The 12,706-nt window shown below is 38.6% G+C and overlaps 1 protein-coding gene across 1 annotated transcript in view; it reads right to left on the bottom strand.

The window, feature by feature from the left end:
* cxcl12a (chemokine (C-X-C motif) ligand 12a (stromal cell-derived factor 1)) overlaps positions 1-8,618 on the bottom strand; it is a 9,079-nt gene extending 461 nt beyond the window's left edge. The window contains exons 1-4 of the mRNA XM_078273014.1: positions 8,487-8,618; positions 5,252-5,369; positions 4,149-4,232; positions 1-1,859 (exon numbers count right to left, since the gene is read on the bottom strand). The exon at positions 1-1,859 is cut by the window's left edge and continues 461 nt beyond it. Coding sequence (XP_078129140.1) covers positions 1,832-1,859; positions 4,149-4,232; positions 5,252-5,369; positions 8,487-8,553 — 297 coding nt within the window. The 5' untranslated portion in view covers positions 8,554-8,618 and the 3' untranslated portion in view covers positions 1-1,831. The remainder of the gene's footprint in view (positions 1,860-4,148; positions 4,233-5,251; positions 5,370-8,486) is intronic.
* Between the last annotated feature and the right edge of the window lie 4,088 nt (positions 8,619-12,706).

Genomic DNA, 12,706 nt, shown 5'->3' with positions numbered 1-12,706 from the left:
AGAGGGAAGTTAAAAGTTCATCCCTTTTAGCTCTAATGTTTTCCTAATGGTGGCTTGTTGAGTTAATAGTTAAATAACAGGCAGGATCATTGTCCTTGCCTTTAATTTGCCCTTGTGAGTAAAGCTAAACACATGTTCACACATCAAAGTCTATAGATTTACCCTCTGACCCGCAAGTACAGTAAGATTACAGCAGCTGCGTGTTGGCTCTGGAAAAGCTGGCTTTACACTGACTATAAAGACGTAAAGAGTCACTTAACTGTGTGTGTGCATTAGTAGGTATAAGTGTGTATATTTATGAGGAAAATACTTGTAACATGTATAGGAAAGTATACATTAAAATAGTAATTATAACATTTTAAAGATTTCCTTTCTTTACTGACCAACTGTTCTACAGTAAAATGTTGGTTGGTTGACTCAATTGTGAGAGTACAGTTCCTTCATTTAAATGTTTAGATTTAATATATAAATGCATAAAAGAGTACAAAAATAAACATTTGTATAATAGATGAATGAATCACCCAGGCTTTAAAAGTTAAATGCAGCTACACATTCAATGATCAAAAAGAACAGAATGGCAACAGCATGATTAACATAAAAAATACAAAAGACAATTTAATGATCAGACTTAGTGAGTAATAGTAAATGTTGTTGTTAAAACATGAATACATCAGATATAAAGTGCATTGCTATCTGCATGACAGTTGTAGGTAGTTACATCTATGTACATGTACTTATTGTCAGTAATAGTACAACTACTTTCTCTACTGTGGCTCCCAGTATAACAAAGTGTTTTAACTACTGATGTGGTTACTGTTATTCAAATTGCAGTACACCCTTGTGTACATTTATACTAAGAGTTTATTTCAATCTTTTTGACAGCGAACTGTGATTCGTGAGTGTCACCATTTGTTCTTAACATCTCTCGTTAAGCAATACAGCTTTACAATTCCAGTCAATTTTGACTTATTGGTCGCTCAATTAAAATGGTTTTGGATCCAGATGTTAAGCAGGCACGTTGGGTAACACAGGGTCGCATAATCACAGCCACAGAACTGCTCAGGAAATGCTCGAGCTCTTCTGGCATCCTAATTTCCATCACAAAAACATTATAATAGCCATTTTTACTAGGATCTTATATTCAGCCTGGGGGTAGCTGGCACCCATTGAAATTCCACGGTGCTAATTAACTTGAAACATGAAATACGACTCTGCTTGTTTTTTAGAAGAGAAACTATACATTGTTGTTCATTTTGTACAATTTAAAATCAGAGATGATTAGGATAAGCAGATACCATGTTTCGGATTAAGGTTAATAAATCTGTATTCTGCTTATTTAGCAGATGAAAAGACTCTGCTACTTGCAAGTAGGATGGTAACTCGTGTTTGTTGTGGAGAAAATTCTCCCACTGACCTACATCTCCCCCCTTTAAACACTTTGACCCCGGGGTCGATCCTTTTTCCTAAATGACAGAGAGGCCAGAAGGACGGGAAATCTCCAAAAAAATAGCTCTTTACTGTTGATGTCCATTAACAAAAAAAGTATAAACATTATAGTTAGAAAGACATACACACACAGATATAATTGCACTTTGCACTAATAACGTCTACAATCTCTATAAGTGGTGAGAGGGGTGATGGTGAAGACTGCGACAAGGCTGGTGGATGGTGTTCATGATGAAGCGTTGTAGGTTCATTCCATGCAAAAGGCCGCAGCGTGGCAGCCGTGATAAGTGCTGTTTAACATACCAGATGATCTCATATCACATGTTACATAGCTGTGATGGTTCAAACCCTCAGTGATGGCTTAGGAGGATCTCTGCCGGAGTTTTTAGTTATCCTGCTTGGATTTCTTCATCCTGGAAGGAAAAAGTAAATTTGGTGTGAGAACAAAATAGACCTAATGTCGAAATCATGTTCAGTGCTAACTAGTCACACAGTGGGTAGTCTCGCTTTGCCAGATCTTCCTCCACCGCGGCGAAGTGGAGAAGGGTCTGGCTAGTCCACACAGCATTCTGGGATGGGAGAAAAACGTGCTCTGGTTTATTGGCATTTCTTTTAACCAATAACAATCGTTTTGGGCGGTGCTAAGCACTGGGAAAAGATGCAGTGCCGCTGCAAAATAGCCTCGAGAAGGAACTTGTTTTGGTAGAACATGTGTACATTCAAAAGTTATTTTAGTCGTGCAACAGAAAACTCAGATTGGACAAATAGTCTAGCTAGCTGTCTGGATTTACCCTGCAGAGATCTAAGAAAAGGTTAACCATAGTCCTCATAAATCAACCGGAGTTTAAAATGCCAACACAAAGATAGAGTGAAAATCCAGCGGAATTTCCGTCTGCAACAGAGCAATCCCGAAAGTGGAACGTCGGGGATATAGACTACACAGTAGGTTGCTGACTTCCAAATTATGTCTAACCCAACAATAACTGATTATAAAAGATCACTCTAATTGAGTGGCAAATACAGTTAGTATCATGTACATTTGGACAAACCCTTGGCTGTGAAAATGTAACTTGTTAACAGCATATTGAAAATGAATAGTTAAGTTAATGAGTATTTTCCAGGATTACAATGAGAAAGTGCCAACAATCCAGAACAAAAACAGCTGCTTCAAGTTTACACAACCAAAATGGTTTTGACCGGCAATCAAGAACTTAACATTTTAGTCTATTGAAGTTTATCCAGCATTCCGTTTTAGCTGGTTAATCAGTCGCCTTTTAGCCTATAATTCAGTTGGCCTTCTCTGACTCCAATGTTTTCAGTCAATTACATGTTGACAGGTTGAGTTTGTCTTTTCAAGAAAAGCTTTTTGTAAATAGTAGTATATTATATTATTAATTATATATATTACTGACTGAAAAATCGCATTCCTGAAGATGTAATTTTTAAGAACATTAATTTGCAGCAGTTGCAGAGTGATAAACATATACCTCTTCACAAACGGTATATTTACAGTATAAACACTCGAGCATGGGTGGGCAGTTTAATTATTGACATTGGAATAATACTCTGTAAATGCTGAGCCACATTTCAACTGATAAAAAAGGTTATCATGGTCTTATTTACCAAACTAAAGAGTAGCATAATGCATAACTTACAATTGTGTGCCTTTAGACACATTGAAAATAGGTGTGTCCCTCCTATATACTGGATGTGTAATTGGAAACACATTAGGTCTGATCCAATGTAAATGACCACCGTCTACTCTCTACATGGGCTGTTTTGTTATGCAGAGGACTGTTCACACCTCAACAAGACAAGGGCTCCACAGTCATCCTTGAGACAGACAGTCTGACTGCGGGGCTGTGGGTGGATGTTGAGTGTGTAGGTCAGAGGCTGGAGCATCATCATCCTCAATGGGTCAGTGACTGCATAAGTGCATTAAGTTATTTACAGGAAATTCAGTTTTTGCATCCCTAACCTAGCTTTTTTGTTTTATCCGACTGCTACAGGGGTGCTCAATCCTTAGAAATATGTGACTGCACAGAGTTCAGGATGGAAACTTGATCCCTTCTATAAACTTTATGGTGCCTCAGAAAAGTGTCTCTGAGCAGGAAGGAGACAGTTGATATTGGCGGTGACTTTTATCCCTTTCAATCTCTGCCAAACTATTATATGACTGTATATATAGAAGATAGAAGTTGTTGCATTAATGTTACATTAAGTGACCAAACGAGAAAAGTAATTCTATCAAGTTACACCCATATCAAGTTGAAAACACTGTCAAAAACAACATCATTTGTTCAAGTGTGGTATAAATTCATCTGTGTCTTGCATAAACAGTGATGGTCAGGGATGAACACATAACAGCATTTTAGTAGAGCAGATTAAACATCAAACCCACAGTTTGTGTGTGAAAGTGGAATCAGTCTATACTCCCACTTGGTCATGTACCAGCATGCCTGAAGTTTGGGCTCCAGTATAAATTGGGCAATTAAGAGCTGTCACTCTTACAATGGTGTATTGATAGATGTCCAAATGTGCTTTTGTATTCTTTACTTGAAATTTCTTTATTGAGTGAAGTGATTTTACAGTGCTCCAGACGAATGTTGGCAGACATGGCGAACTGACAGGAGACAACAGAACCATGTATTGCAGCAAACACACAATCCATAACCAAAACCAGTCTTTGCTGTTCAACTTACTTGTTGATGGCGTTCTTCAGGTACTGCTGCAGCCACCGGATCTCTGGGTTCACACACACTTCTTTGTTTGTCTTCAGCTTGGCACTGATCAGAAAAAGGCAAATAAAGTTCAGTGTATGTCAATTATGCCTCAGTTGAAGATGAAAGAGTGAATTATGCTAAGCGAGTGACATCAGGTGTCTTGACACATTGTTATTAAACGGAGTGAATTAACACTGCCTTGTCAATTTGACACAGAGACAGCTTTTTCACAATGGTGACCAATCACTCTTTTACCCCATATGTGACGCTGCTACAGCTAAAGAACATGTGCATTCAGCCAGTTCTCAAAGATCATATCCCTTAAGTTTGATGTTTCACCCTTGATTGAACTACCTAATTAATGTGCCGTAACAATTTGAGTACATGGAGATATGGGCGGCCAATCCCTCAACATGCAGCTGAAGTCTAAATCCAGCATAACCTTGTGGTTATTTACAGAATGGGTCAAGACTGGATCATATGTCTCTATGTGGGCGATCATGCCTCCTTTGGCACACATGTCCTGTTTTTGAGTAACAAAAAATCAGTTTTTCCTTTTTCCTGTGTGTATTTCTTATCTTTATAAGACCTGCCAATTATATTTCCTCCATATTTAACTGCTCCCGAAGTTTTCCTGTCAGTAGTAACTAACTACATTGTGCTTGTGCTACTCAACACTTTAACCTGTAAATTCCCAAAGGTTTTACAAAAAGGAAGCGCTGCGTGACAAGCAAATACATGATTACAAAAAACACATTTATTGCTTTCCTGCTGAAAACAAAGGTGCATCCAATTTCCACCTCTTTTTCACATTCACTCATACTCAAATGGAGCACTTCCTGTGTGGATGCGTCAGTGGTCCTGCAGTAAATGCTTTCTGTGCATGTGTGTGAAAGCGAGTGGCGGAGGGGCGTGTGTGTACACATGCATGCACAACTCTTTTCTCTGGCCTGTCACCTCTTTGAGATTGATGGTGAGAAATGGCCAACAAGGAGGAAACCTGTCAGACTTTTTAAGGCCAGGGTGGAAAACATGCAATTCTCTGTGTCCGTGTGGGTGCCAGCATTAAAATCAATACTCACATCACTTGGAAGGGGCAGTTGGGTGTGTGGATGAACCTGAGCTCTCGAATGTAGCCTCGTGGGAGGTTGTTGACTGTTGAACGACAGTAGCATCTCTCCACCAGACTGATGGGCTTTGCTGAGAAAGAGAAGAAGAGAATCAGCAACCCCAACGCATGTTTCAAAGACAGCAATTAAACATAAGATTAGACGAAGGCAATGATCTCCTGTGGAAACAGGGAAACTACTAGCTATATTAAATATAAATAAGAATAAACATGATAACATTCAAATGAGCTGAAAAAGATACAGAAAACTCATAAATCCATAGCCTCAGATCAACAAGTTAAAGCATGCAAACAGTGCAACAAATCTAAAGAAATGTCTTCACTCATGAAAACCGCCCATGCACTGTACTGTACATCCCAGGGGCTTTAATATAGACAGTGCAGGCAATGCTGTTGGGTGGTAGACAGAGCAGGCCCTCCAACAATGTGTTGGGGCAGAGAGTGAGAGTGACTTGCAGAAGATTTAGATTGCCCCCTCAGAAATACACCTGAGTTCAAAGAACTAACGCTAAATAAAAAACAGTGCTATTCGCTATATATGCCTTTGAAAAGGTAAACCCAGCTGTGTCAAGGTTTTATTTTTTGTAAAATAGTCAGTAGCAATCTACAACAAAAGTATATACTAACACTACAAAATCATTAGATCAGTTATCAGATATCAAATCAGTTCAGGGCACTACAAAAATAAACTCATCAGATCAACACAAATCACAAACATTATCTATTTTGGAGAGATGATACATGGTAGCTAGTTTAGGTGCTCTGTCAAGACTCACTGAGCAATGGTAAAGGCCTAATGAACGCCTAATGGTGTATGTGTTTCATAATTAGTATTTAGTGTTCACTGGGGCCCATAATAATAACGTACACTGGGGTGCATCATAACTACCTTATGCCACTGGTAGGCCTACATCCATCAATTATGTTTCTCTTTTGCAGGGTCGCAGGGGGATGGAGCCAACATCCACCATCATCAAATCAAAACTATATATTTAAAGTAACCATTTGTAACTTTTAAATGTTTCTGAAACTGTGTAATTTTTTTTATCTGATGATCATAAATGACCTGTAACAGCAAACAAGACTTACACTGAAAAGAACACTATTTTTATATAGTTTTTATGAATGCCTTTGCCCAGGTCAGATTTTTCCCGCGAAGTCACAAAATGATTTACAGCCGCTAGACCGGCTCTACAGTTACACATTCTGATGGGTCACAGATTTTGGCGCAACACTGGAAAAGTCCGTAGTGAGTATCCAGCGGTATCCAGCCAGGTAAAGGGTAGCAGGAGATTTAGTTACGGCTGATACTGGAGCAGGACCATTACAGGAACAAAGGAAATTAAATGAAATACTAAAAGCTAAAAGGGAAAGTGAGTGAGTGAGTCAATCTCGATCGGGCTTTCAACAGATGGAGACAATTAGGGGATTGTAAATGATTCAAAACCGACCCAGAATTGGCCCTCAGGTATGTCATATGTCTATTTCATTCATACGTCAGTAGCTTACATTAAATTACTCCCCCTTCCATTTAGTGCTGGTTTTTATTTTGTCTCAGTCCGTGTTTGTGTTGGCCTACTATTTTCTTTTCCCTTGTCCCCCTGTAGGCTACTTGTGTAAAGCATCCTTGGGTTTCATGAAATGCGCTATACAAATCTAAGTTATCGTCACGTTCGTTGCTACGATAAACACTTAATGCTTTGGCTCGTGACACAGTGTGATACCCGGTTTAGCTCACAATACATCCAAAGGCTAACACTTGAAATGCAACGATGCATCTGTAACATATTCTCTTATCGTAAATGAGCAAAACATTCATCGCAACTATATGACCTTCTGGTAACGCTAACTCAGTAATACAGTGGGCAATACAGATCCGTAAAGAAAAGACCTTTACGACAGTGTGGTAAAAACACTACTGCTTTTGTCCAAAGCGGACGCTAGAATCAACACAAACTGAAAGTTACATAAAGCCACTTAAGCTTTGCAGGTTTTTTTTGCTTGCCCCACAGAACACACACAGAGATTTGAAGCATTTATATCAGGACCCACAAACACTAAGCTCTTTCAATCATATACACGTGTGTACTGTGTGGTCCTTCATGATGGATGTGCATACTTTCCATTACAACCTCAGCTTTCAGGAGATTTTCAGGGTTGATAAATGTGGAAAAATAAATAGGACTATGTTTGTTTGTTTTCGTGAAAGCAACATGACAAAACTCGGAGTTAACCAGGCAAACAGTGTTAAAATGGATGAAGTTAGGCTTATTTAACTTTACTTAATTTACTTATTTAATATCAGCTGGGTGAAAGTTCATTCAGAATAAATTAAAGACAAGGACAGAGTCATTTTTTGTCAGTAACTATTTTTAAAGGGAAACTGAGGTCACACAAACAGATGGTGAGAAGCATCGCTGTAGATTAAACTACATGCTAATCTTTTTTTTTTTTACACATGATCTCACTTTATTTCCATGATAAAGGGCGAAACACCTTCAAGTTGGGTGACTGGTGTCGCCATGTAAACTAGCTGCGGTTTTGTCTTATAGATGCCTCATTTGCGAGTAATTAAATGGAAACAAAAAGCAGAACAAATACACACGTTGATCGGTGATCCGAGTGGGAATTTCTTTACATCTAGAGCCACATGTGTGCAGCCTGTTAGTGTCTTAATTCCCACTGCAGAACAAGCTCATGCATCCATTCAACTAACATTTGTGGAATGAAAAAAATGTTGCTGTTTTTTTAAATAAAGCGGTTGACATTTAATTCAGGTAACATTTGCACTTTAATTTTATGTATTTGGAATTTGTTTTAATTATTTTAGAAATAATCGATTATTTGGATTTGTCACTAAAATTGAGACTTTGCACGTCACTTGACGAAAATTATGATTAACATTTAACAATAATTGCAAAAGCGTTAATGAGGGTTATTTCGATGTTTTTTGGCTATATATTATTTAACAAAAATACAACAACTGTGGAATGGAAATGGCTTATTCAAACATTCTTCTCCATTTATGCACTTTTTTTAATCTTACTTTCTAAAAAAGAATAAACAACAACAACCATAACGTGTAGATAATGATCCCTTTATTTTTATACCGACAGCTGCAAAAAAAAAAAAAAAAAACATCTAAATAAACCAACACACAGCAAACCAGCAGAACATTATCTCCATACCTTGTGTTGGAGGCGCATATATCACCACCGTGAGCGCAGCTACGACTGCCAACAGCTTCATATCCATTCTGCGATAACGCCAACGAGATTTGATCCTGCTCAAAGTAAAGTCCAGAGGAATTGTGACAGACGGGACTGTGCCGGAGTGTTAAATAAAATACTCACCAGCGTCAAGCCAGCTACAAAAACAGAAAATGCTTCCGTTCCTGGATAGCTAAATAAAAGCGACAAGGGACAAATACTTCTTTTTAACGAATATTTACCAAGGTGATATAACCAACCGAAAACATATAAGAGTTGGATTTTGTTAAAGTATGTGTGCGATTGAGGGCTCTGTTTTCACAATTTGTTATTGTTATGCTTTTATTTTGTAAACGTGTTTCCTGTTTCTTCGAGGTAATCTCAGACAAAATTGACAGCCAAATTAGGCACAGCGCTCAATGGAGACGCATCAAACCATCACGACCCCCCACTCCACACACAAACACAACACAGACACACACACACACACGTACGCACGCACGCAAGCACGCACACACACGCACACACACACACACACACACACACACACACACACACACACACGCACGCACGCACACACACATATACCATATAATGTTCTTTGATTCAGCAGTGTACTTCAGAATAAGTTAATTTGGTAGATTATTCGTTTATATATGTATTCATTTTAAATTAATTTGAAAGTCATCTAGCCTGAAAAGAAACCCATTTTCCCACCAGGCAAACACTTGATACATTTTCCTCTGCTCAACACGGTCCTTATGGCTGTTGTTAAGGCTACGAAAAAGAAACAGGAGACATTTTGCGCACGTGTTTGTTTTTAGTCATGCTTTATCTTCTCATGGACTTCATTGGTTCAAATTAATTAAAAACTAAAAGTGTAACTGGAGAGGACTCACTTGAGCGTAAAGTGTTCTGTTACATTGATAGTTCCAATAAATAGACAAGAGGGATAGAAACAACACACACACACACACACACACACACACACACACACACACACACACACACACACACACACACACACACACACACACACACACACACACACACACACACACACACACACACACACACACACACACACACACACACACACATTAAGTTAAGTTAATTCCTAAACAGCTTTTATACAGCCTGCTAAAAATGCCAAATATGTTTGTTTGTGCACATACACATCCTCACTGTTGTATTTAGTATTATTAACATATTTAATGGGATGCAGATGTAAAGTCAGTTTCCAGACATGTGGTTTTTATCTTTCAGATCAAAACACTCCAGTGTATATGTGTGCATGTGTGTATAGTATGAGTAAATGTGTTATTTTGGGGTGTGTGTGCATATGCATGTTTGAAGTTTATTCCTAGAGCTCTGAAATGAAAACATAAATGAGCTTTTGCTCTGATCACACACTGGGTATGTTAATGCTTTAATACCTGAAATACATTTGAGGATGTGTTTAAAGTAAAGTAGAGCACACTTTATAATGTAAAGGAGAATAGCAGTGTTTTAAGCTTGTGATTTACTGCATCTAACCTGTATCATATAAGTAAAGTATAAATCCTCCACTTTATGTAAGTTATATGGGCAAGATTTGTCTTAAGGATTGAATGTACAAAGAAAATAATGATTATGAAGTGTTTTTACAACCTCTTGCCTATACTTGTGAAGCTATGTGTGTTTATCGTTCTGTGTCGGCCGTTTTTGCTCCACACGGTCCAGACTGCCTATGTTTTGGGTCTCAAACAGTCGTTATGGATGATGCCATGGAGACCAGACAGACTGGAGGGTACATACGGAGCAAAATCAGCTGACAGCTGAATGGACACATATTGACTTCTCTCACAGGCCACAAAGGCTAACTTCAAGTGTGTGTGTGTGTGTGTGTGTGTGTGTGTGTGTGTGTGTGTGTGTGTGTGTGTGTGTGTGTGTGTGTGTGTGTGTGTGTGTGTGTGTGAAACTATAAGAAGGAAAAAGATAGAATAAGTCAAGAGTAAAAGAGCGCAGAATGAAAGCCAAAGTATTTGAGTAAGGTTTTCTCAGCTTGGAATAAAAGGTTACTGCAGAGGGTATCAGATCAAAGTGCACCAATCACAACAGCTCATCAACCTGCTCGCTCTCACACAGCATGCCTGACATGTCCTTACAATACACACTTAACACTCACTTCTCTATTCCTTCACAAACCTGTGTGAGGCTGCAACAAACGTGCGCAGTGTGGTTTGCGCAAGCACAAATACAAATGGAAGTAATTTGTCTGTTATACACACAGACACACACACACACACACACAGACACACAGACAGACACACACACACACACACACACACACACACACTAGTCTGTGACATGTCATGGGAGAGAGAGCACATCCAAGTATTTCAACATTTCTGCCACAATCAGAGAGATTTACTTTCTTCTGCTGAGGCAAATGGACTGTAGTAGTATGGTTACATACGTAGATTTGGCAGCACATCCTCTTGCCCAATTGTTTCATTCTTTCTTGCATTAACAAGTTCGGAGTCTGCATTTTCCCGAAAATAACACTCAGTTCTTTTTCTTATTGGGAACAGAAAGTGAAAGAAGGTGTTGACACTGACATATTAGGGTGTTTTGGATGAATATGTGTTTTTGCATGATGCGTTTTCAGTGATGTAAGGTAATTTGGGCACACACACTGAACATCCATGCTACCTGTTATGTTCCTCTCACACCTGTTCAGCATCCAGTATATTTGTCTGAGCTGACAAGAGTTGTGGTGTAGTGTTCTGTGGCCCATCTGTCTATCTCGGAGGTCCTCTCTCCAGGGGTCCATCTCCTGCTCTCTGCATGACTCATATCTTACTGTACTCTCAAAGAACATGCTAAGTACTTTTTTGACTGCAAATGTAAATCACACATCAGGTTTTTCTCTGAAAGTCTGAAGGCATGGCAGGTGTCCTCAAGTTTTTTTTTTTATAACTTTGAAAACCTTTTACAACTGCCAAGTTTGATTAACTCTCTGTTGTTCGGCCGGTCTCTGTCTTTCTCTCTATCACTTTCACTTGTTTCTTTATAAGCATGACATTTAATTACATTTGTGTTGCCTAAGTAAATAGAGGAAGATGATAGTAGAGATATAAAGAGAAAAAACAAAGAAAAAAAGCATAGAATTTTTTTGTATCATGTCAGAAGCTCCATGTGTTACATTTTTCTAATCGGTGTACTTCTTTACATTTATGTATTTCTGTCTTACATACATGCACACAACTGAAATCTCTTACCATCCTGTACCAAATCTTATATTTTGAGACAGATCTTAAAAGTTAAAATAACATCTCATCATTATAACACTTTTACAAAGCTTTTCCAACAGTTTCCTCTCTAAATTTTTAAAAAGCTCACATTACATCACACTGTTTAATAAGAGTAAATTAATCTGCGTGCTGTCGAGGATGAGTTAGAAAAAAACATGAATCTGTCAAATGCCAATAGATTGTTAAACATTCCTCAACTGCTATTCACCTTTAAAGAGAGACCACGTGACCCAGGAGGCAGGAGTATGGATGGCTGAACGTATTATGTTGAAGTAGCCAGTTTCCATAGATCAGACTTTAGTTTGAGAACGTACAGGCAACTGGCCTCAGTGGGGGATCTGCCACTGCTCCATTGAGGCTCTGAGAGGCTGAGGGCCTGCTGGCTGAGCCTTTGTCTGGTTTCCTCTACATCCTCCAGAGAGTCACGAGCCGTGCTCCTTCACACCACCATATGGACCACCTCAACGGCCTGTCAACAAAGTCTTTAGCCGTTGATGTTGAATCAAGGGAGAAACAATGTGTTGGACAATGGCTTTATAATCACTTGTTGGTTTCAAGATCCTCCAAACATAGCAGTGGAAAAAAACTTCTGCCTCAATGTATCTCTTCTAATAAAACTTCCATTTCAAATAACATGGAGCGATTTCCCATGTTGTTCTGGCGAGAGTCTATATATGTGTTGCTTTTTTTTCTAGCAGGCTGTCCCCAGATTTCCCCCGCTGCCCTTGCTAATACGTGATTTCTCTTTTCTTATTTTTAATAAGATATAATCAGCATTGATTTTTTATCTTCTGTGTTGTCCTTCAAAAGGGTTTGGGAACTACACAATATCATTCTTGCATAACAACACTTTCGTAACATAGATGCTTTAATACAATTTTACATTTCACAGATTCACAGATC

The sequence above is a fragment of the Sander vitreus genome, chromosome 17 (genome assembly GCF_031162955.1).
Source record: "Sander vitreus isolate 19-12246 chromosome 17, sanVit1, whole genome shotgun sequence".
Lineage (NCBI taxonomy): Eukaryota > Metazoa > Chordata > Actinopteri > Perciformes > Percidae > Sander > Sander vitreus.
The sequence above is the reverse complement of the archived record's forward strand: the minus strand, read 5'-3'. Positions and strand labels throughout refer to the sequence as shown.